This window comes from Octopus bimaculoides, chromosome 24, assembly GCF_046866305.1.
Source record: "Octopus bimaculoides isolate indiv1 chromosome 24, ASM4686630v1, whole genome shotgun sequence".
Classification (NCBI taxonomy): Eukaryota; Metazoa; Mollusca; class Cephalopoda; order Octopoda; family Octopodidae; genus Octopus; species Octopus bimaculoides.
In genome coordinates, this window is record NC_142951.1 from 1,206,021 (window position 1) to 1,232,820 (window position 26,800).

The window sequence follows — 26,800 nt, forward strand, 5'->3', positions numbered from 1 at the left end:
GTCTGGGAGTCTTGATATGTTGTGTGTAATCTTTGCAAACAAAAACTTAATTTAAATGGTTGTTTGTTTACAGTTTTCCGAGTAAACATGTCAGAGCTGTTCACTATTTGACTGACGACAGGATTGTTACCTTGTCTGGAAACAGGTGAGGGTTGGCAGCAGGAAGAGCACCCACTCATAGAAACTTTGTCCCAGCATACTGCCATCTTCCATTGAGGCATCGAAAAGTAGGCATTAAATTGATGACGACGATGATATATATGTGTGCATATAATATATATCTATATATATATATATATATAGATATCATCATATATTTATTATGTATACATCAACATCATTTTAATGTCCACTTTTCTATGCTCACATGGGTTGAACACAATACACAAACAGATTTTCTTCAGTTGGCTGTCATTCCTGTTGTCAGGTAATATTTCCCCCATTGCCAGGCATGTTTACATGGAAGATTGGAAACAAAGGACACCTCTTGTATGACAGTGATGCTCATTTACAACCATCAAATGATGTCAAGACAAGGACACACACACACACAAATCAGAATAAAGCCTGAGCCAAGGGATCCTAGCTCCTATTTCTACTTGGGGCTATACCTAGAAATTAGACATAGGGTTGTTGGTGTGAGGCACAGAAAGATGAGTTTATCGAATGAAACTCTCTTGTCCTTTCTCACTCGGTCTTTCTTTAGTCTCTTTCTCTCACTCACCACATACACATGTGTGCACACACACACATATAACATTCAGCTATTGGAGCATACGTTCACCAAGTACCATTGCTTCCAGATGAACTGCCCAAAGAACCATGGATCCTACAATTAGTGACATCTGACTCAAGAAGAAATAGTTTTCCTTGATGCTTCTGGTGGAACAGTTAAAACTGTTTTTTGACCACCATAATTTTGTTAAAAACTCCCTTTGCTCCAACAGACTGCTACTACAGGGGCATCGTCTGGAAGTGGTCGCAGATGACGGGACTGCTCATTCTGTTCTTCATTTGCCATTCAGCCTTGTACACAATTACAAGCCTGTGTGATATATTGGTTTCAAATTGTGGCATGTACCAGTAATTTCAAGGGAGAGGGTAAGTTGATTATATCAACCCCAGTGCTCAACTGGTACTTATTCTTTTACCGATTCTGAAAAGATGATAGGCAAAGTCAACTCAGTGAGATAACCATTCTGCCAGTTTCCCACCTTAGGCTTGTGTGTATTATTGGCCAAAGTTCTAGACATACAGACACACACAGACGTTTTGAAACAGGCCAAGCTAAAGGTATGAGATTAATGCCACAGTGTCTCAAAGACATGTATTTGAGGTTCTTAATCTCGATTTCCAAGATTTCAGCGGCAACACATCATGGATTAGTTCACAGGTTTGTTCTCTGGTGATTTCAGACAAACTCTGCCAATCATTCTAGAAAGTAATACAGGCTGATGAATTGAAAGCATGCTTCAAAGAATCTTATTTGGAGATAAGAGGAGAAACTTCATCTTTGTGCCTACGTGAGACTTGCATTTAACAGAATTATTATATCTCAGCAACCTAGTTTGCAAAAGTTGTACTTCGATGGTCTGCTTCTAGTCAACCCTAAATGAGGAGATATCAAAATACAAAAACACATTGTGGAACAACCATCAACACATTTCTAGTAGAATTACAGAAACCATTGGTGGTCTTCTGAATGTGCCATCTCAGCTCTCTGAAATGACGTTGTGCAGTATTGTTGATGTTTCTCAATTCTCTTCAAACCATTACTGTCTTACCTCACAGCTGAATGTAGAAATGTTTGCTGTTTGAATGCTCAAAAAATCTGTAATGGCATGGCACTCACTCTCAAAACTCTTATGCCCCCCCCCCCCCCCCCCCCAGGAGATGGTCTCATTCCATCAGATACACCATTTCAGTTCAAGTGCTTTCAATTTACAAAACTACTCTTATTATTTTTCTCTGAACATAAACAAGTCTCAGTGACAGTTACTCGGGGTTGTTGGAATTAGATTGACAAACTCATGATCCTTTCAAAGCCCACATAGTTCCAGGTTCAGTCCCACTGCGTGGTGCCTTGGACAAATGCCTTCTACTATAGCCTCAGATTGACCAAAGCCTTGTGAGTAGATTTGGTGGACAGAAACTGAAAGAAGCTCATTGTGTACACGTGTGTGTGTATGTATTTGTGTCTGTGTTTGTTCCCTGTTCCCCTCCACAGTTTGACAATTGGTGTTGGTTTGTTTATGTCCCCATAACTTAGTGGTTCACCTAAAGAGACTGATAGAATAAGTACCAGGCTTTAAAAACAGAAGTTCTGGGGTCAATTCATTTAACTAAAACTTCTTCAAGACATGGCCACAGTGTAATGACTGCAACAAGAAAAATAAAAAAAAGATGAAGATACCTGGTCAGGCAGCCATTTTTACATGAGAACCACCAAATGGCGGAACAAGAAATGGTTTTTCTCAGAGGTCTTTTGTTAATAAAAGACATTTCTGATTGAAAGAGTTTGGTGAAATTGTTGTAAGAGAGTGGAATATCCAACATTTCAGCCATAGTCCCTTCTTCATATATTACATCATCTGCAAACTCGGTGCCACTTTTTTTTTAATTTCGGAAGAATGGGCCATTGCCTTGCTGATTGCTTTTGGGAGAATATTCAAACTATGCTGCTGTGTATGCCTGGCCAACCTGTTGCCACGCAAGGAGGAACAAGTGTGTCCTGATAGAAGCAGAGTGATGGCTTGTGATAAAGGAGAATGGTTGTTAAGTGGGGGAGAATGGGGGTTACGGTAAACTGTTTGTTATCCTGATTTCACTTGGACAAGAGAGTTAAGCTCAGAAGGATGAAAGGGTCAGATAAGTCATGTGACATCTAGTGGCACAGTAAGGAGAAAAGATAGTGATAAGAGGGGTGAGTGATGATGAAATGAGTGATAGGGGTGTTAGAGAGATGAGTGGGTATCAAAGAAGGAGACAGTATGGATAATAGCTTAAAATTTTGGCAGAAGGCCAGCAATTTTGAGGAAGGGAGTTAGTTGAATACATTGACCCCAGTACTCAACTGGTACTCATTTTATGGACTCTGAAAGCATGAAAGGCAAAGTCTACCTCGGCAGTATTTGCACTCAGAACATAAAGTTGGAATACAAGTTACTAAGTATTTTTCCTGGCATGGTAACAAATTCTACTTTAGAGTCAGTATTCATAATGATATTTAATTTATATGATATTTATATGATATTTATATGATATTTAATTTATATACTAAACTTCTTAGGGAGATGCTTCAGCATGGCCACAGTCCAGTCACTGAAACCAGTAAAAGAATAAAAGTATATCACATATATGTATGTATACGCATATGTATATGTGATATCTCCCAGCTTCCATTGCTTAGCGATTGCAACATCCATTCGTCCATACCTACTGGTCTTCTCTCACACTGCATCTTACAAATTAATCTCATCCTTGTCCACTCCAAACAAAATTCTAAATTTTTTTTACACATTTCTGTGTTTTAGATGTTGGAAATTACAATTGAAGCTATATAAAAAAAAAAAAGATTTACAAATTCAATTCTGTTTCCAAATATTTTTCTCTCCTTATTTAACTTTAAGCCTAAACCCTAACAGATGGACCCTAACTTCAAACTGAATATTTTCTTGCAGGATTGTTATTTTGCACTTTTTTTTTTAATTTTTTTTTTTTTTTTTATATATATATTTACTGAAGGGGAAAACTTTTGGCTAAAATTTGTCAGAAGTAGAAAAGTTACTGCTCGGTTGAATGTCCTGAAATGGAGATGGTGAAGGCACAGGAAAACTTCACAAAGAATAGCAAAATAGACAGATGGGGCTCAGACTGTACAATCCTATCAATATATATTGTTTCCTGTATATGAAATAATTATCATCATCATCATCATCAACATCATTTTAATGTCCACTTTTCCAGGCTTGGGTATTTATTGAGGTAGATTTTCTATGGCCGGATGTCCTTTCTGCTGCCAATCTTCACCTGTTTCCAAGTAATGTAATATTTTTCCCTGTGGCCGGACATGTTTTCATGGAAGATTGGAAACAAATGACATTGCTTGTATGATGGTGACACTCACAACCATCATGGGATGACAGCAGAAGGAGACCCACATTCATGCACATGCTCTCTCAGACATGACAAGCTTCTTTCAATTTTTGCCAATCAAATCTACTCAGAAGGCTTTGGTTAGCCGTGGACTATTGTGGAGGATACTTTCCCAAGATGCACACAACTGGACTGAACGTGAAGCCGGGTTCGGTTCAACTGTGATGGATGTAATGTACCTGCATTTATATGTAGTTTGATATTGGGGCAAGTGTGATTGTACTAATAACAATGTTACTTCATACCCACATGGGTTCTCAACACCAACATTAGAAAATATTTCATTGACTTCTTAATGTAGCATTGTTTAAACTAAGACATTGGTGCTGCTTCATTTCTGGGGCTCCATGAAAGGACATTGAGAAAGTACTTTGCCAAAAGGTAGGTGGCGTCCAGGCCAAAAAGTAAAAAGTTCTTTTCCTACAAAATGAAACTGTTAAGGAACTGAAGCAAGTAGTAAATAGTAGGGTCCCATGTAGATGTTATGAAGCATCAAGTATGAGATGTTGTTTTTATTAAATTTGGATCCACCAAATATCCAGATCAATTCCTATTTAACATGATCAAGGCATGACTATTAACTGCTCCAGTGTAACAATAGAATAATCAACAGCAAATACACAAGACCCAGATACTTTTCTGTCAACTTATGACCATCTTCATTGCAATTCTATATTTGTGATATGAAGAATTTATGTATACTGTTTATATTAGTTAGACTGGTCTCACGCTCCATCCTGAAGGAAGCTGGAGTGTTCAGCAGCTGATATGTAATGAAAGCAACAGAAATGAGGACACCAGTTCGACTAATATAAACTGTATACATAACCTCTTCATTGCTTTTGATTTTGTCCTGGTTGTGTTTATAATGTAAAGTTTACTGAAGACCTCTTACATGATGCAGATGGATACCTATGGCGATGCGTTGACAGAGTTTGTCACCAGAAATTTCTCATTTCAAAATCAATGTGTTCCTGCATTATTCCATGTATAACATAGAAAGTGTTCAAATAACAGACAAAATAAAAGTATTTTCCATCAAAAATACTTTCACTTTTTGATTGGGGAAACATCCTACTTCTGATATCCTATTTCACTTTCATGGGACACCTGAAAGGAAGAAATGTCACCATCATCATCGTTTAACGTCCGTTTTCCAAGCTGACATGAGTTGGATGGGAACCTATGTGCCAGAGGGCTACGATGAACTTCAATCTCTCCATTAACACAGTTTCTGTGGCGTGATGTTGATGCACTTTCTAATACCAGCCATATCACAGAGTGTACAAGGGGCTTTTTTCATGGTTCTGGCACTAGTAAATTACCAAGTAAATTGTTATTCAAGATCCCTTGACAGAGTGGAGTTGTAGAGTTGACGGAGATGGACTTTCTGCCAGGTGTTGAGAAGTTGAAATATGAAAGTGGGACAGGACAGGTGTCTCACTGTAGAGGAGATATATGGCTTCCCTTGTTAGAAACAGAGAAAAAGAGGAATGGTGAAGTCGTTAAGTTATGAAAAGTACAAAAAGAAAAACCTCAAAAGACAATGATTATTCATTTGAAAGTTTTCAGGAGAAAAGCAGTGAGTTGGCAGAGGTGTTAAGAGTGTTGGGTAGAATGGCTTGTGCTGTTTCTTCTGATTCACTGCATTCTGAGTTCATATCCTGCAGAGGAGAACTTTGCTTTTTCATTTTTAAAAATTTTGTTTCAGGTCAATAAAGAGGTACCAATCCAGGGTATTGGATTGATAGAAATGTTGGTGGGTGGGGATCAGGAAAGATGTCTTGTAGTGTGTGTGTGTTATAGCTGTTTGTAGTCTAACAGCAATATCTGTGATGACACTAATGCTTAGCTGTATTGGCCCACGTTGGCAGTGTTTCCCTTGGATTGAAATCTGTAACATGGAGACGATGGGAGGCTGTATTTATACGGCCTTATTCAGAATAAAACCAGGGTTTATATATGGACGCGTGTGTTTGTGTGTATATATATATATATTTGTATGTATATGTGTATCCATGTATATATATATGTATATATGTACATATATAAGCATGTATGTGTCTGTGAGAAAGGATGGTCATAACTGGAATACTTCCATCATATTTTGTTCAATGACGATTGATTTGGAGCTAAAAAAAACTTCTGTAAGTTTTCCCAGCCAAACTGGAACTCTCCATCATTTATCCTTTCAGTTGCATATATTTCGCCATTTTTCCCGTCCTCCCATGCAAAAATATACATGAAATAATCTGTATATATGAAGGCTCATGTCCTTCGAGAAAAGGCTACAATTAAGATAGCGTGTTAGCACATAAATACTTTAAAAGGAGATGCACTTATAGATATTGCCCAAGCATAGCCCTATCATTGAGGAGTTCGCTTCGTAACTTTGTAGTTTAGGGTTTCTATCCGACTGCACGGCACTTCGGGTTGGTGGCCTGTACTCTCTCGTTGATGAGTTACTTGTTGGTGGATTTTGGCTATCGACAGCCGTGTAGAAGCCCATCGTATATAAATACCTGTGTTTATGTTTATTTGAGTTTTGGAGGCTGCGGGATTCCTGCACGGACGCATCTCTCTCTCATGAGTAAGAGTTCTGTAAAGGAATATGTTTCCAGATCGTGACACCTCCTCCCACTTACATCTATTTCATGCTTCTCCCATACAAGTCTTTCTTTCTTTCTATGAACAGCGATCTTCAACTAACCATTTTCTCCCTTTCCCGAAATCCTGTTTTAATCCGTCGTTTGTCGGGATGGTGAGCGAAAGGATTTTCCCTGTTCGTCGCATTCTTTTACACATTAACCGTGATTGTTGGTTTGTGTAGAAGCAGGAGTGGGGGGGAGTGATGTTTGTAGCTTCTACGGAGAAATTATATGTAAATAATATTCGGAAGTTGTTTTTGACTTTTGCATCTCCGTAAATAAGAGAAAAGAAGAAGAAGAAAAAAAAGAAATCCTATGGCCACCTGCTTGAAATAGCAAGCAATCTCCTGATCTCCGTTCAATCAACGCACTGCCGCTTTAAAAATGGAAGGACACTTTAAATACATTACTTTATGTCTGAGAGAGAAAAAATGTCAGGATGGTTACAGATGGAATGTTTTTCGTTATTGGTTTGTTCTGTCAGGGTCACCAACAAACAACCACCACACTACCATCATCATCATCATCATCATCGTCATTAGTACTCTTCGCCTTCACACCCACACCCACACAACTACCGCTTCTCTCGCCGCCAAGTGTTCCCTGATCATTTAATCAATGACATGAGGGGAAATTTTGCTAGTTGCACTCCTCTTTTTGTACTTCTCCTCCTCCTCTTCTCTCTCTCTTTCTCTCCTCCAAGAATCAAGTCTTTTGTTCGTGTTCGTTACTTATATAAATATAATTAGATTCTTGCAGTTGACTCTGCCGATATCAACATCGTGATGTGTGTGTGTGTGTGTGTGTGTGTGTGTGTGAGTGTGAGTGTATGTGGTAGTCACCAGTTGTTTTGTGTCAACATCTCACCTCCACCTCCACCACTATCAACCACCGTCTCTGTCACCAACTAACCAGCCAGTTACTATTTGCCGTTGCTACATCATAGGCCCCTAAACCATTCTTCTTCTCTTTCATCTCTGACTAATCACTAATGAATGTCTCACTCCCCCCCCCCTCTACTAAACTCTCTCCACACCCTGTTCGATTAATTGCAATGGTGTGGGTAACGGCCAAAGTATGATGGTGCTAATATTTTAATAGGTTATGATTTATATATATATATATATATATATATATATATATATATATATACGTGTGTGTGTGTGTGTGTGTGTGATTTTTAATTACATTTGCAACAAATTTTTTGCTTCGACGTCTTGCCGAATACTGGGTCTTTAGAATTGCTTCTTCACATTCCTGACGAATAATAACATCTTAGTTTCTTCGTCCAGGCATTCTTTTAACTTGTACTGTAAGGCCTCGTAAAAGATGTTTCGAAACGACGGAAGGAGGGTGCGGCGGCGGCGGCGGTGTTGGGTTCTTATTAAATTATCTTTATTCAAAGTATCTAAAGGCTTTGCTGCGAACGAGAATTTGTGAAACCTTTCCAACCAGCCAGGAAAGAAGAAGAAGAAGAAAAATAGCTGGACTATTCCTTCCACCACCTCCTCCACCACCATCTCACACACTTAGTTTTGGGGTCGGTGTCACCACCACACCAAACCCACCCCTCCCACCTTCGTCTTTTCATCTTTCTTGCATGCTTCTACTTCACCACCACCACCACCATTACTACTAACACCGCACCCCTCTCACTCCCACTATCTTTGGTCGATATTTTAACACAACTTCGACTTTACATGATTTACTCAACTCACTTATTATTAGATGTTGTAATTCTCTCCAAGAAAGACTTGTAAATATATAATAGCTTTTATTTTCCCTTCGACCACCTTCAGTTTCTACGTGAACGTATAGGTATGTGTGTGTCTCTCTCTCTATATATAGATATAGATAGATAGATAGATAGGTTGATGGATGTAATCAGTAAATAGAGAAGTGCATATACGTGTGGTGCTGGCATATGAAGGCTAACCACTTTTCTGCTACTTGTTTGCAATGTAGTCCCGCCGCCAGCCAACACAGGAGGAGTGCGACGGACATGTTTTCAGAAGTGTGTTGCTTGTTATTGTTTCATTGCTACTTTAGCTCCTGATCGAGCTAGGCTTCCGATCAGAGGCGTTCCACTTGTGACCACCTTTTGTGTCTTACTCAGCCACGATGTACTGGACTGCCCTGTTTTTTTTTTATTTATATCTATTTTGAAGATTGCATAGCAATTTTGAAGGAAATTTAGCTGCTGTTTCTAGTTGGAACAACGATCGTGTGTTACAGGCTCCCTCGTTGGGTCGTTGTTGTGATTGTTCTCTGGTCTTGTTCGCCCCCCCCCCACCACCACTTCACACACGTTATTATTATTATTATTATTATTATTATTATTATTATTATTATTATTGTTGTTGTTGTTGTTGTTTTCTCTCCTCGATCAAAATCGGATTTCTCTTTCAGAATCTTTTTTTTTCCCAAGTAGGCCATCATCGAAGGAATTTTTACAAACTGTGGAATAGTCATTTCCCCATACCTCCCCCCTTCTCCTACTTTCTCTCTCTCTTTCCAACCTCCCATCTTTAATTCTAATTGTTTGTATTTAAATAACCCTACTTTCTCTTATGTTCCTTACTTTCTTCCAAACTCCCCCATCTCTATCCATCCATCCCTCTATCTATCTATCTATCTATCTCCATTCTAGTTTTACTACTTCCCATTCTTTTAATATTTTCTCTCTCACTTCATAATTGTTTGCTTTTAAAACACCCCCACCATTTTTTTTTTAATATTCATTTCTTTTCTTCTCATCATTTCTTCTTCCTCTCTCTCTTTCTCTCCCATCCACTTTCAATGTCCCCCCCCCCCCGTTTTTTTCTCTCTCTCTCTCTCTTTCATAGTGGCTATGCAGATATTTGCCGTCGTGCATCTTGTTTAAATTGATACTTGCTGCCAATGCGACGTGAGTCGATGTTGATGCTGGTGGCGGTGGCGGTAGCTCTTAGCATCATCACCACCACCATCATCATCAATAGTAGTAATATGACTGTGTGCAACTTTCTCAATGTTGCTTGTTGTATTTTCATGTTTCACTTCAGAAGCGTCATCTCCTGCCCCCTTCTTCTTCTTCTTCTTCTTCTTCTTCTTCTTCCTCCTCCTCCCTTGCTGCACCCCCCTTTTTTCCCTATCCGTGCTGCTCCAAAACTTCAAGTGAAGACCTACTCAAACCCTCCGCCTCCTCTCTAAAATAATATTTATTCATGGTTTAGTAGTTCAGAGAATCTCAGTTGCTAGCTGTCTGTCCCTTACTAACTCTCTTCTCCATTCGTTTTATAATAAACACTTGGAAATTCTTCCGGCAATCCTGAAGCCAGGTAGATCTCGTTTTCACAAGTACAAACCATCAAATAACCATACATATAATTTATATGTGTGTTTGGGTTTTTTTTATTATTTATTTATTTTGGTTTTTGGGTTTTTTGGTTCCGACAATCACTTCTGAAAACCTATGTTTGCAAACATTCACTTGTCTTTAAAACGTTTGCTCGTCCCTCTTTTATTTGTTCTTTTACACGAATATGGTGGTTTCTTTTCAAAAAAACCCACCATCAATAAAAACCATTCTTCGCCAAAACCACCGCTCTGCTGCAACTATAGAAATTTCAATAGTCTATAATTAATTTATTTGCTCCTTTTTTTCTCTACTTCTTCCTCGCCACTAAGATTTTGGCTTTTTCCAATGCAGAGGTAAACAAGAGTCGAGATATGATTTGATATTATATTCTGTTTATTTATGTTAATGGGGGAGCGAGATGATTTCGTACTAAACTATTTAAAATAAATCAAAGCTACTCCACCACACACACACACACACTCCACCAAATGGAACTATGCTAGATATAGATGGAGATTTGTAGCTTTACGAACAATTTGTGATGTTACTGTTAGCATAAGTCACCAGCTGGTTGGTATTACATCGCATCATCTCTCTCTCTCTCTCTCTCCACACACACGTGTGTGTATGTGTGCGCTTGTTCGCTCATATATGTGTGTGTGTGTGTGTGTGTGTGTGTACAAAGAGAGATATACTCAAACTGTTATTAAATACATGTAACTCCAACTAAATGTGTTGAGTGCTACTTTTTTTCGTGTGTTTACTTTCGTGTGTGTGTCAGTCGTACTTGGCTCACAAACGACTTCGTCTGAGGTGGTGTGAAGTAATTACACCGTGAAAGACCTGCTCTAGCCATTTAACACACACAAGACTCGTATCCTTTATCGCATTACTTCTCGAAATTTTCGTTGCACCTCTGTGGCCTTTGTCGTTGTTTCTCGAATCCCGCAGTGGTCCATCCACGATGAATTACTGTGTGTGTGTGTTTTAAATGGACTGATATGATCCTTTCAAAGCAATTTCGTTCTAAAACTAATTAGAAATTGGTTTGGGCCTCTCTCTCTCTCTCTCTCTCTCTCTCTTTCTCTTGTTTTCTCTCCCATTTATATATATAATCTTCATATAACATCCGTTTTCCATGCTGACATGTGTTGCATGGTTTGACTGAAAACTGGTAGGCTGGGGAGTTTCACCAGGTTTCAGTCTGGATGCCCTTCCTAGCGCCAACCACTCCAAGAGTGTAGTCGTGATCTTTACATACCACCGGCACAGGTGCCAGTTACATAACACCAGCATCAGCCACAACTACGATCTCACTTGGCTTGACAAGTCTTGTCGTGCATCGTATTTTGCCAAATGTTTTGGTCGCTTGTCACTGCTGCCACGAGGCCCAATATATATATATATATATATATATATATATATATATATATACAAATATATGCTCACATATGCAGACAGATACACACACATTTCATTTCAAAGAAGCTATAGGGTGGTGCACAAGCACATGGCTCTGAGTGCATTGCATCTTATAGCAGAAACAGCTGGAAGCAAATGAAGTTGGTTACTTAATTCTTGTTCCTTTGTCATGAAAAGCAATGTCAACCTTGGTGGAATTTGAACTCAGAACGTAAAGACAGATGAAATACCGCTAAGCATTTCGCCCGGCATTCTAAGGATTCTGCCAACTTGTCGCCTTTATAATAATAATAATAATCCTTTCTACTAAAGGCAAAAATAGCTTGAAATGTTGGGGTGGGGGAAATAGTTGATTACATCGATCCCAGTACTCACCTGGTACTTATTTTATTGATCCCAAAAGGATGAAAGGCAAAGTGGACTTCAGCAGGTTCATTTTTCCATGCCTGCATGGGTCAGGTGAAATTTGTGGAAGCAGATTAGTGCATGGTATGGGTGAGTGATGTGTGGTGGTGGAGAGGGAGGAGAGATAATTTGGTTGCACAGAAAAGGTGATCAGAAGAAGAGTATTAAGACTGAAGGATGAATATGAAGGGAAATGGTTCCAAGTAGTGTGAAAGGTAAGTGGTAACATGGAAAAAACTGTTGGAACATGCAATTCTGTTCACCTTTAATTATGGCAGCAGAATATTGCAGTTAGGCAGATAACAGAGGAATCAGTGACAGAGATAAGGCTTGACAAGGAAATTGCATAAGAGGTCCAGTTGTGCATCCATACATACTTGTATATATATATATATATGGGAGAATATACGAAAAAACAACAACAGACGAGGACAGGTGGTGTAAATAACAAAAGGATGTATTAGTATGACGCTCGGGAATACGGAAAATCTTTAACGTTTCGAGCTACGCTCTTCAACAGAAAGAATACGGAGACAAGGAGAAAAACACGGAGAAAAAAAATTTAATAGTGTCCAGTCAACGGTCAATCATATATATATATATATATATATATATATATATATATACTGTAATCCCTCACCATATCACGGTTTATTATTTAAGCTTACGTCGATTCCTCCGTGGTGTTGTTTTGCATTTATAATAAAATAAATATATACAATTTTAAAAAATAATTAAAAAAAATATACAGTACAGTACTGTTTTTACTTCGCAGATTTTCACCTGTTGTTGGGCGTTTTGGAATGTAACACCCACAATAGTTGAGGGATTACACTGTACATACGTATATATGTGTGTGTGTACTCACACATTGTGCTTCCAGAATTTGAGTTTCTCCAAGTGGGTGAGACTTCTTGAGTATCACATGTTGCCAATCACCCCAGCCCTTTATCATCTCCTGTGAGATTCAAGGTCCTGAGATTAGCCTTCACGATATGTGCATACACATACAATTCAGTGGGAAATGGACAGAAGATGGTGGTGTGTGTATATATATATACACACACACACATGCACATATATATATATATATATATATATATATATATATATATATATATATATATATATATATATACATACATGTATGTATATGTATATGGATGTATAGTTATTATGATATACATAATTTATTTTGGTTCATCTACTTCTCTATTAATGTACCACGTGTCCAGTTTATTCTGTCAGTTGAAGTGGCCAGATGTTATGGGAAGTCTTCAGTGTTACATCCAACAATATAATGCATTTGTGGTATTCCATTTGTCTGCTACTCTGGGGTTTTCTGACATTAAGCCAGTATGAGGTTTATGTATTGTAAATGACATTAGCTGTGGGATTAAACCTAAATCATTAACAAGTTTACTCAACAATGACAGAAACTCTTGTTTGGTCCTAAAGCAGGGACCTTGGCCGTGCTTCTTTATCATTAGTAGCCGACTAATCCAAGCTTTTCGAGTGATATCAAGATGATGGAAAGTGGGTGCAACTCTGTTGGTTTGTGTTATATCTTTTAAGTAGAAACTCACTATGGGGCATGCAAACAGCAGGAGACATCTTTAGAGGAAGAGCTACCATGAAGCAAGTGTTTTGGCCTGGTGACTCTTGAGACTCAAAGGGTGTTGGGCCCAACTAGGTCATGACTCTTAGGTATCTTCCTACAGTTTCTGGAATGCCTCGTCACATGAACTTTGTCTCACAAATTCTTCCTAAGTGTTCAGAAGTTTGTTGGATGCTCATCTATGTACTAATTTAATTAGTAATTAAGTTGATTCTCGTTACTTCCAGCATTGGGGATCCACTGACTTGTATGGTGGCTTATGCATTGGCATTCAGCTTGATATTCATACTATCCACTTGAGAAACTCTGTAGAGAGACATGGATTGACTAAATTACTACATGTTGAACATGCAGCTGAACAAGCAGAAGCAGTAGCAGCAGATGCACTACCCTGACACCACATGAAGCAAACAATATGTAAAGATCTATGGCATGACCACACGTATGTGCCAGTAAACAGGGCCAGGCCAAAAGGATTAACTGAAGCTGATCCACATCAGGTGCACTTACAACACTATCAACCCCTCAAAGGGACATTTTTTATTCTACACACAGTAATATAGGTGATGGATACTCATTGATGAGGAATAAAGCTACATCTGTGTCTGTGTTAATAAGCAACACCTGAGCGATGATATGATCTATGATATCTTTAATTAGAGGAAAATATGGCTTGCAACAGCATCTCACTACCTTATATACGGCCATACATAAAAATCACAGCAAAACAGAGTTGCCTTCATCACAATTTGGGGGGCAGGAATACTGGTCACTCAGAGTGGGGTAGTTATTTATTCCATGTTTCAGAGTTTACTGGATGCTTTTCCATGGTATCAACACTAGTCAGCAGGTAATTTGCAAAACAAGACCCCCACCCCTCAACTGAGTGGTGTATGGAGTATTGTGATCTCTCTCTTGGTGAAAGCACTTCCTGATAGCCTGGATCGCGTCCCAACAGCTGGCCCTTCTTTTGAGGGCCAGAAGGATCCTTCTTACCCCAGTAGCTATTGTTACTCTACAAAGGTCACTTGAGGTCCTCACTGGAGTATTGCTCTGACACCTGGAGTGGTGCAGCTGTTGCTCACACGGACATGGAGACTGGATCCAGAAAAGAGCCTCTTGACTGGTTGGCAAAAAATCACTGACAGACATACTTCTTATCTGGTTCCCTGCTCTGCTCTCTCCTCCCTGCCTTCTCTACCTCTACTATAATGGCCACTGTTCCTCAGACATGGCTGAGTTCATGACATGTCCACTCAGGCATTCCCATTCCATTTGTTTCTCTCCTCATCAGGCCCTGCACTAATTACTACACCCAATTCTTTTCTACCAACAATGTCAGCCGCCTCCCTCCCACCAATTCCTTTCCTGCTTTATATCTTTCTGTGCATCAATCTCTTAGATGGCCTGTAAATGCCATAGGTGCTGCTCCTTTCCCCAGACCCACTGGAAATTGTTCAAGGAGCACTTATCTCTGTTGGTAACAGTGAGTTTCTCTCTCTCTCTCTCTCTCTCAGTGAAAGACAGATTGTACAATGCTTGTATACAATGTGATGCTACATGGAAGTAAAATGCGAGCCTTGACCATGGAGGATTTACAAATGTTGCAAAGAAATGAAGTCACATGACTCAAGAGTGACATTAGCAAACATGAATGACAAACGACGAATGAGCTGAGAGGAAACTGAGTGCAAAAGGTGTCAGATGTAGTCTGCAGTGGAGAAGAGGACTGATGTGTTAAGAAATTGGAAGGAACTTGTGGAAGATGGAGTCCAAGGAAGATATTAAACAAAGTGGTAAAGACTGATCCCAAGAGGGTGGAAGCACTCTGTTTCAGGTACCCCTCAAACCCATGGAAAAACAAGCTTTCTAATATTTAAAATTATTTCAGACTTTCTCATTAACACAGTGTTGTACATAAGATATAATTGTGTAGTTACTGATGAGCCATCGAAAGCATAAAATCATCTCATTATCATTTAATGTCCGTTTTCTGTGCTGGCATGGGTTGGACGGTTTGACTGGTAAGCTTGGGAGCTGCACCAGGTTTCTACAGTCGGATGACCTTCCTAATGCCAACCACTCCAAGTGCAGTGGGTGCTTTTTTATGTGCAACTGGCATAGGTGCCAGTTATGAAACACCAGCATTAGCCATGACTACGATCTCACATGGCTTGACCACAAGCACAGTATATTGCCAAAGGTCTTGGTCACTTGTCACTGCCTCCATGAGGCCCAAGTGTCACCAGCACAGGTGACACCAATGCCACACTGGCATTGGTCTAGACTACAATTTCACTTGGCTTGAGTTTTCTCAAGCACAGCATATCACCCAACATTGAAGGGTGCTTTGTACATACCAGTTACTTCGGTAATAGTTTAATCCATGACTGCTTTATATAATAGTTGAATATTAAATGCCTTGGATTAGGAAAGGAAATTGGAAACCTCTTATCTAAGGAGTGGCTATAAGCTGCGAAACAGAATATTGAAAGCATAGAAGGAATGTTTTTACAATCTTATTACTTCCTTATCATGGCAAAAGCTTTCTAAAATATAATTACGTGTGTTTGTGCTTATATGTTTTTATATATATATATATATATACACACACACACACACACACGCACATATATAGACGTACTTGTCAGAATGTGTGTGTTTGCAGTCACTATTGTTATTTTATGTCTGCTTTCCATGCTAGCATGGGTTTGATGGCTTGTCGTATTCGAAGTGAATTCTTATTTGTATCGGCAGCCTTCCTCGTGGTTCTTATTCTCATGTCATACGTTGTGAGCCATCAGTGCTGTGCTTCTTGAGACCCTTGCTACCAGTTTCAAAATCTGGTTTGCTTTGCCTGCAATGGTGGATGGATCACCAATTGATGTAGTCCTTTATCATTTCCTCTCTGAAATGCCACAGCTGTCACTTCAGATCTGTCCCAAGTCTTCCTTGGTCTCCCTCTTCTGCTGGTTCCGTTCATTTTCAGCACAATGCACTCTTCATTATACAATTGTCTCCTTCAATACTCTTCACATACACATATCAATGCATCACTACATCTGATTCCTCTTCTGTTCAGTTTTTGTCTTACACGAATATTTCTACTCAGGCTTGCATCCTCTGAGAGCAATGAAGCTGGTATTCTCCATTGGATGTGCAATGTCAGTGTACTTATGTAACAGAGCACTGGTGTATTGAGAGAAAAAAGTTGGGCATAAGAGGAATTAGATGCAGTGGGCAAGAGAGAAGACTGCACTGGTTTGGCCATGCAGTGCATATAGAATGTAGGCAGCTGTGTTACAGAAGGGGACGGTATTTGTGGAAGAAGGAGACCCAGGAAGATAAGGGTCGAAGGAGATGACAAAGGACCGATATATGTGGCACCTTGCTGTATTCAAGACTTGTCCACCACAGAAGAATTGGTACTGGGGTTGATGCCACATAAAAAGCACCCAGTACACTCTGGAATGGTTGGCGATGGGAAGGGCATCCAGCTATAGAAACCATGCTAGAACAGACAATGGAGCCTGGTGTGACCCCTGGTCTTACCAGCTCCTGTAAAACCGTCCAATCCATGCCAGCTTGGAAAACGAACGTTAAATGATGACATACACACACACACATATATATATACATACATTTACACATACATATACATATATTTACACATACAATACATACATATCTATATATATATACATACATACATATATTTACACATACAATACATACATATCTATATATATATACATACATATCTATATATATATACATACATACATACATATCTATATATATATATATATATATATATATATATATATATATATATATACATACATATCTATATCTATATATATATATATATATATATATATATATATACATACATATCTATATATATATATATATATATATACATATACATACATATATATATACATACATATACATATACATATACATACATATATATATACATACATATATATATACATACATATATATATACATACATATATATATATACATACATATATACATACATATATACATACATATATATATACATACATATATATATACATACATATATATATACATACATATATATATACATACATATATATATACATACATATATATATACATATATATATATATATATATATATATATATATATATATATATATATAAAATCGTTTGCTGTCTCTGTAGGATTTAGGCTGTTCTTAAAGAACGAATGTCTTCATGAAGACCCAACATCACGGTTCCACAGTGATCCTATAACGTAAAACGCTCCGTAAACCGACATGAAAACTTGAAAAAAAGACATTAAATATGGCCAGTTTGAGTTTCTCTTGATTTTCTTGTAGTGACTAATTCGTTTTTGTGCGTGTGCGTACGGCTTCGATTTCTGATGACAGGAGGTCTAGAGGATAACATTTTTATTGTTATTGAATAAAGGCTGTTATGTTTGTTTATGGAGTTTGTAATAATTGGTAGCAAATAGAAATTTATAAAATACGTATTTCCTTGTCTTCTCGCTGGATTTATCGAGGAAACGAACGAACGAACGAATGAATGAATGACTAGGAATGTGAAGATTTTTAGAAGCTTCTAAAAGTAAATATAGTTTTACATACACACATTTCACATTATTATAGGCATCTGTCCCCCCCCCACCTCTCTCTCTCTCTCTCCATATCTATCTATCTATCTCCATATATATATATATCTTTTAACGTCCATCTTCCAAGCCGGCATGGGTTGGGCTTATTCTCTAAAGATAGATGTGTAGGTTACATAAGTATATACATATATTATACATATATATTTTATTAATAATCGGCAGAAATTAGAGTGGCTCAAGGGCCGAGAGTTTCGTCCATTGACACATACATACATACATACATACAAAAGGCTATGTATATGTGCATGTATGTATAATACGATATCAGTTTACGACGATAGTTATTATAGTGGTGGATGTTAAGACACGATGACTTATTTTGACTCACTTTTCCGATAACATTTCGTAATAGTAGTAGTAGTAGTAGATGGTGATGATGATGATTGCGTTGGTGGCGGCGGTGAGAGGGTATGCGATTAATATTTGATATTCAAGGAAGGTATAACAGGGTAAATTGGATGAATCAGTTCTCCCAATTCGTTGCTGAATTTTGCGTAAAGTTGGAGAAACTTGTTCGACACATGCATCCTTTCAGCTTCGATAGTTTATTGTGTTATCAACGTAACACTTGGGAAACATTTATTCAATGGCAGGATAGAAAGTTTACAGATGATATCAAACTTTTTTTTTTGCCTCCATCATGGCAGCAGCAGTAGTAGTAGTAGTAGTTGTTGTTGTAGGAGTAGTAATAGAGAACGTAGCTGTAGCAATACTTGTAATAGTTGTGGTGGTGGTAGTAGTAGTAGTAGTGGTAATAATAGTGCAGCTTAATGCAATCGAAATATGTCAGTTACTGTTGCAACATCTTGCAAGGGCCCACTAACTGATATCAAAGCAATTAATTTGGTTCATTTAAAGTCTCCACTCTGTAAACCTTTATCCGCTTTCGAACATTTAAATATGGACGTGTGTGTGTGTGTGTGTGTACATATATATATTATAGAGAGAAAGAGAGAGAGAGAAAGAAAGAAAGAGAGGGCGGGGGTTAATGACGTTTAACTGTATCTGAGTGTAGTGAAATAGAATAACTACTTTTCTATTGAATTTGTTTTTATTGGTGCATGTGTCCTCTTTGAGCTTTCTACCTGGAAAACCGATTAAAAATGAAAATAAGTTTTTCAAAAAATAAATTAAAAAATCAGTTTTATTTATATACATATATATACTTACATATATACATAAGCACCGGAATGGTTGAAAAAGATATTTTTCGTAACTAAATTGCAGCTCTTTGCGTTGTATATGTGAACGTGTGTGTGTGTTAATATTTAGCAGAAGTAGCAGAGTGACTCAAGGTCCGAGAGTTTCGTGCGTACCTTAGTCACTTTTCTGCTAAATATTAATAAAAATATATACATATACTCATATTTCAAGTTCTGTTTTTTTTTTCATATTTGCATCAGCATACCTGTATATATATAAACACATTCCACGCTGCAGTCACTGGTATATATATATATATATATATATATATATATATATATATATATATATATACTTACGTAGTTTGCTAAACAGCGGTAGTATATACTTTTTAATGCACTCTCAATAATAATAAGCAGATGCAGCAGTTACAGTTCCATATATATATATACATACATGTATGTGTATATATATATATATATATATATATATATATATATATATATATATATACACACACACATGTATATATATGTGTATGTATGTATATAATGTGTTATTAAGAACCCCCACGCATAGAGAAAGAGAAAATAAGTGCGTCTTTTATAAACAAGTGTCATATTTAAAGGTACAAGCGTACATCCGAATGCTTCGATTATGCATTTTTTTTTCAGCTAAATTAGTAATTGCTGGGGTGGGGACTAATTTATTGTACGTATTATAACTATTTCCAATTTAATTATATGTTCTGTAAACAAAAATTGGTAGATTTTTATAATTTTTAGTCTGGAAAACTTAGAAGAACTACCATCGCCAGGTAGATCGGCTGTTGAAAGAAGTAGCAGGCGAGAGGAGTTGCTTCGTTAGTTATATAGGCTGCTAAAATTAAATTCGATACTTAATTAAACTAGACACGCTTTATTTATTGTATATACTCTGATTAATCGAGTGTATATATATATATATATATTTGGTCGTTGTACGACATGTGACTGCTAAATGGACTTTGCTACTTCAGATCTAGAGTGAGAGAAAATGGGAAGTTGTGATGTTCAAGTTTTTCCCAAATTAAACGGTTCTAACTTGATAATAGAAACTATACTGTATACTCAGCCCTACTACTAATCGTGCGATCGTTGCTTATATATATATATATATATATATATATATATATATATATATATATATATATACATGTTATAATAGAAATAATCTCGTCGTTGGAATTATAATTGTGGAATTTTTATCTCTTAAATATCAAATTTTTTGTTTAAACTAAAATGTTCACCATTTTGCGTCAAAAGAAAGAAAAAAATGAATCGGTATTTTGATAGAATTATGTCTAAAAGTTGTGAGCTAATAGAAAACCAAAGACGTGTTTAAAATCTATATACGAGATATTTCGGTTTTGTCAAACTCACTGCTGTCGATTTTCAAAAAATCTGTTTTTAGACCCAAAACTTAAACCAGCACACTGACCTAAAAACACTGCAAATAATTTAGTGATATTACTTTTGATAAAGTGGACAATAGAAAAGCCGAAAAGAAATTAATATTTAAAACAGTTTAATAGCCGTTAATTTATTTAATCATTTGGATGTGTTCTGAAGTATTTCAGGTCTACTTAAACTGTCTTATAAAACCGCTGTTCATAATTATCTTTTATGCATTAACAAGTGATTAAAAAAGTGTAAAATAATGAATAAATAGGTTTCATTACTTTGTCAAGGAGTTGAATAATCTGTTTTTGTTTTTTTCTACAAACCATTTTACTGAAATTAGTTAAAAGAAGGTTTTTTTGTTTGATTACTTTTAAAATGGCTGAGCGATGTAGACTACCTATCGACTCATTGGACCTGAGTTCATGCCCCCTGTGGATATTTTGTATTTGAAAACAAAATTCTTTGTTATTTTAGCTAACTTGACAATGGGCAAGAAAGAAGAGTTTTCGAGACAACAATAGACAAGCAATTGTTTATAGAGAGACTTTAGTTTCCCATCTGCTCAATGCTACTACAGTGTTGTTATTTATTCCAAGTTAAACACCACCCTGTGGAGTATTATGGGTTTAGGGTTTCTATTGTCTTGTTATAGTTTGTTTAGTTGAGAAAGTTTTGAATGAAGATGAAGGGGATAATTTAAAGAAAGTTGTAAACAATTAAAATGAATGTTTTAGATAGAGGTGTTTGAGGACTGAACCCAATCTTCTGCTTACCAATGGTTATTTTGGTTGTGTCTACTTAAAATATTAAACTTGCTTCTTTTAGTTCTTCATTCGTGTTTCTTTAAAGTTATGATTCAGGAACCAAACAGAAGCTTCTTTCAGCACAAACATTGTGGTTTTGGTAAAGAACAAGCAAAGAACCACTGGAGAGAGGTCAGGGTTGAAATGGGAATCAAAAGACTTGGAACTTCTCAGGTTCTGGTAGCATGAAATTGCTTCTACACATTGTCACTAATTTTGGAAGAATTCTCTTGAATAATTCTGTAATAAATAAGGCAAATGATTGAGATAGAAAGTACAATTCAGGCTGAATTGCACCAAAATGTTTTTGTTAGGAATATTTTTGAAGGACATTGATTTCTTGGATTAGCTCAAGACCACATATTTCAGAGAGCAGCACTATTCTTGGGTTTTTCTTAATTTATTGGTCATGAAGTGATGAAAGACAAAAATTGATCATTCGACTGTAGTAGGATGAAAGAGAGAATCTCTTAAACGTTTAGTCCTGTTGCATTCTGTTTTGGCCATTCTACTGATGTGCTGTCCCCTCTCTGCCTTTCCTATTCCTACTAATTTGAACTTGGAAAATAAGTAACTAAAAACTAAATGCCAGAAATCATTTAGTCCTGTGCTCTAATGATTCTGCAATAATAATGTCTAACATGGATTTAAAGCCAGAAATTTGGTGCTGGTGGTCAGTACATGAGATGAAAGCAAAGTAAACTTTGGTATGGTTTGAAATCAGGAAATAGAAGAATAAACCCAAGGACTTTAATCAAACTATTGCAACCATTCCACTAGCTTTGTAATAGTACGAGTACAAACCGATTGACTATACAAGGAGTAAATGAAGAAGAACTGGGCAGCCTGAAAGGCTTATCTGACTCTGTGTGTGTGTTATGGCGAGGAGGAGTGTTGTATGGCTGTAAACGGTAAATGGAGGGACTAACAGAAAAATAACAATTCCACTCTATACACATTGAAATTGGATTTTTTCCAGATGTTGTGAGTAATCCCAAGAAATGTCCTTGGTTTCCTCACGCTTCTCTGACATGTCTTATTTCCTCACACTTTTTATTTATCAGTTTTGTCTGTTTGTCCATTCCATGAACACTTTATAGTTACACTTCATTTGCAAATTTCTTTTTACAGAAAGTTATTGTCCAGATACTTCGTAAGGAGCTTGTAAACAAACAACAAACTTCTAATCAAGCATCAAGCCTTAATACAAATGCCTCCCAGCACGTAAGTTCCATTAGCGCTTATATACTAAACCTTTTATTTTTGTTTACAAACATCACACTAATTCAGCTTTTCATAGCACCTGAAGAAGATGTAATAATGTGTGTGTGAGTGTCTGTATGTGTTTGTGTGTATGTGTGTGTATCATCACTGTTCCATGCTTGCCTTGATCACACAGAATTCATTGTAGCAGTTTTTCTACAGCTGGATTCCTTTCCTGTCACAAACCCTTATCTGTTTCCAAGTGAGGTAATATTTCCCCATGGCCAGACATATGTTCTTCACAGAAGACTGGGAACTAGCAACATTGCTTGTATGATGGTCATGCTTATTTACACCCATCACATGATGTCAAAATAAGCACAGACAGACAGACACATATATGTGTGTGTAGACATGCACATGTCAACAGCCGTCTTCTTCCCTCCGTGGAAGCAAATCGCCTTTTCCCTGATGACTTGTCAGTTGTAGAGAATCCTTGATTCTTGAGATTATTTTCTCTTCTCATTTGGAGTTGGCTGGCAGTAGATGTCATCAGTACAGCTGTTGCCCTACATTGACGCCAGCAGACATCACTACTAGAAAACTGGTCCATGGAAACATGTCAACATCCTGGGAGGAAATATTATCTTATATGCAAACAGGTAACGATTGGTGTTAGAAGTGGCATCTAGCCATATAAAATTTACTTCAACTATCTGACTCATGCAAGCATGCAAAAACCAAACTGAGCATCATTTAAAACTAAAACAAAACTTGAACTCTGTAAAATATTTAATTTGACATTTTTCTGTTTCTGCCAACTTGTGATGCTTTTTATGCATAGAATGATATTATTAATCTTGGGGCTTTTTTTTTTTTCAGTCTTTTTTTTGTTTTCCACTGGTTATTTTTACTTTACTTTCTTCTCTTTCTAGCAACATCAAGCTCAAACACAGCAACAACAAGTCCATTTACAAAAACAGCAGCCACAGACACATTCACCTCAACAAGTGCATGCTGTACCACAACAAATGCATGTCTCCCAACCGCAATCAAATTCAGTGCAACGGCAGCAGTCACAGTCACCTATGCAGCAGCCCCACACAGTGCAACGGCAGTCGCCCTCCCCCCAGAGGCAGACACATGCCACTGTGCAACAACAATCACAGTCACCACAGAGACAGCTCCAGTCGCACCCGGTGCAACTGCCATGCCAGTCCCCCCAGCAACTGCCATGCCAGTCCCCCCAGCAACCGCAGTCCCCACATCAACATATACACATTGTACAGCAATCACAATCTTCTCAGCAACAATTGCAACCAATGCAACAGCATCCACATTCCCATTCTCAACCAGCCACATCATCCCCCCAACAGGCACCAACAGCAGTCGTGGCAACCACCCAGCCTCCTGCTGCTGCTGGCCCCCTTCAATCAGCTGACTTTATTAAGAAAAATGACAATGTGAAATGTCCCAGTATATTGAACACCCCCCACAGTAGAGTTAGCAGTCCGACTGTGAATAACTCAGTCTCCTCTCGGAGTACATCCCCTCCTATTCGAGTACCACAGTACACCATCAGCAAAACTCTTTTACAGGTAACTTTTCTCCTTTTTTTTTGTTTTATTTGTTTTGTTTTTCAACATAAAATCATTCTTATCTTTGTTTTATTCAGCTGAGACCTACTCAGCCTTTTTATTCCTCAGGGGCCTATAAAATAAACTGCCAGTCAAGTACTGGGGTCAATGCAATAGATGCTCCCCTGAAAAATTCTGGCATTGTTACCTAAATTAGAAATCATTATAGCAAGTGGTGAGCCAGTAGAATAATTGGCGCATTGGAAAGAAATGATTTGCGGCATTTGTTGTGGCTCTTTATGTTCTGAGTTCAAATCCCACTCATTTTAAGGCGGAGGTTGATAAAATTAAGAACCTGTCAAGTACTGGCCCTTTTGAATTACAGGTACTACTCATTTTTGCCAGCTGAGTGGACTGAAGCAATGTGAAACAAAGTGCCTTGCTCAAGGACACAGCACACTGCCGGGAATCAAACTCTCGACCTTACAGTTGTGAGTTGAATGCCTCAACCACATGACCTTTGTACCTTCACAGCATCAATTAACCTGCAAGATGAATGTCAACCACATCAATCTCACTTGTGTGGGAGAGCTTGTAATGGTCATGAGATCTGCATCTCCTCTTCCCCTTAAATAATATGTGTACACACACACACTCATACATGATGATGATGATCCTCAGCATCATTTAGCATCTGTTCTCCATACAGACATGGGTTGGTCAGTTAGTGAGCCAGAGGACTCACCAAATTCCAATATCTGCTTTGGCATGGTTTCTACAGCTGGGTGCCCTTCCTAATGCCAACCATTTCACAGGATGCACTGGGTAGTTTTTACATGGTACCAACAGTAACGAGGTAACCAAATAACCCCTAAGACAAAATCCCTCAACTGGGGAGGAAGTAGTGCTGAGGAAGGTGGTTTTTTGCTGGATGTTGAGAGACTGAAGTATGATAGGGTGACAGGAACAGGTTGTCTTGCTGTAGGGGAGACATATGGTTGCCCCAGTTGGAGTAGGGAGAGGAAGAGGATAGTGAAGATGTGTCTGGGCTTAAATTCAAGTTATAGAAAGGGGAATGAAGAGAAATGGTATGGGTGGGTAAGTTTGTGGGAGTGTGAAGGGCAAGGGGCAGATGGATAAGGGGAGGTGAGTGGTGAACATGGCTGGAGACAAGGTCAATCCTTAATATCTGTTGGAGGGGAAGGTGGAAGAAGTAGGTGTGGGTCTGGGAGGTAAAAAGTGGCAGTAAGAGGAAGGGGAGCTGAAGGAAGCATACAGCAGAATACAGAGGTAAGGGATTCTACCAAGAAGGACGTGGTTTCCTAATTAGATCAGGTGAGTAGGTATTTCAGTAATTAGAAGTGTGATGAACAGGTGGGTGTCAAGACGATGAGTAGTGGGGTGGATGATAGCTAAAAGAGCTGTGGGTTCATCAGGGATGGATTGGGTGTATAGACATGGGTTGTGGGGATGAGAGGGAAGGCAGGTTCATCCAGATCAGCTTGGGTGCAAGGGGATAGACGTAGGCAACACGTTTTTGCTTAGGTGGACATGTCTTCTCAAGCACAGCAAATCGCCTATCATCTCTATCCTTTGTCATCTCCTTTGTGAAACTTGATCATGCTTTTACCACTACATCCATGTTTCCCTGTGTCTCCTTCCTCAGGTTCCTTCCACATTTACTGACCACTACTTCTTTATGCGGCTGTCCTCATCTATACACATCATCTCATGGCCATACCTGTGCTGGCTTCTCTCGCCTCTTTAGCCTAATTTTTTACCTCAACACATTCACATTTTGTCATGCAAACACACTGGCATTGCACATTCAGCAGAGCATGCTAGCTTCGTTTCTTTCAAGTGTTCACATGTCTCCTGCATTCACAGACCATGTTTGTACACGAGCATCATACACTCTGCCTTTCACTCTGACAGTGAGTCCTTAGTTCCTAACAAAAGTAGCTTGCACAGGATATGCGCGCACACACACACACACACACACACACATTTCACTGTGTTGACCAGGCTGTCGGATGTTCTTAAACCCTGCTGGTCATAATACACTTCCTCACATTGTTGTAGCTTTCAAACGATGCCACCCAGCTAGCTAAGTGGGAAGGCCAACATTATTTCCCCTGTGTGGACTGGAGCAAAATGGAATGAAGTGTTTTGCTCAAGAATACAATGCACTGTTAGTCTGGGAATCAAAGCCACAACTCATTGCCTTATAATCAGGTCCAGTCTAATTATCGTAGAACTGGGGTACAGCTGATTGAATGGATTACAGTATATTACTCAGACATGGTTGGGTGGTTAAGAAGTTTGCTTCACTACCACATTGTTTTGA

At 38.1% G+C, this 26,800-nt stretch overlaps 1 protein-coding gene across 3 annotated transcripts in view; it reads left to right on the forward strand.

Moving 5' to 3' along the window:
* The window catches only part of LOC106876048 (PHD finger protein 21B), a 49,309-nt gene that overhangs the window by 11,953 nt on the left and 10,556 nt on the right, over positions 1-26,800 (forward strand). For all 3 annotated transcript variants that reach the window (XM_014924441.3, XM_014924442.3, XM_052976781.2), the window contains exons 4-5: positions 22,805-22,897; positions 23,812-24,474. In XM_014924441.3, the coding sequence (XP_014779927.1) occupies positions 22,805-22,897; positions 23,812-24,474 (756 nt within the window). The remainder of the gene's footprint in view (positions 1-22,804; positions 22,898-23,811; positions 24,475-26,800) is intronic.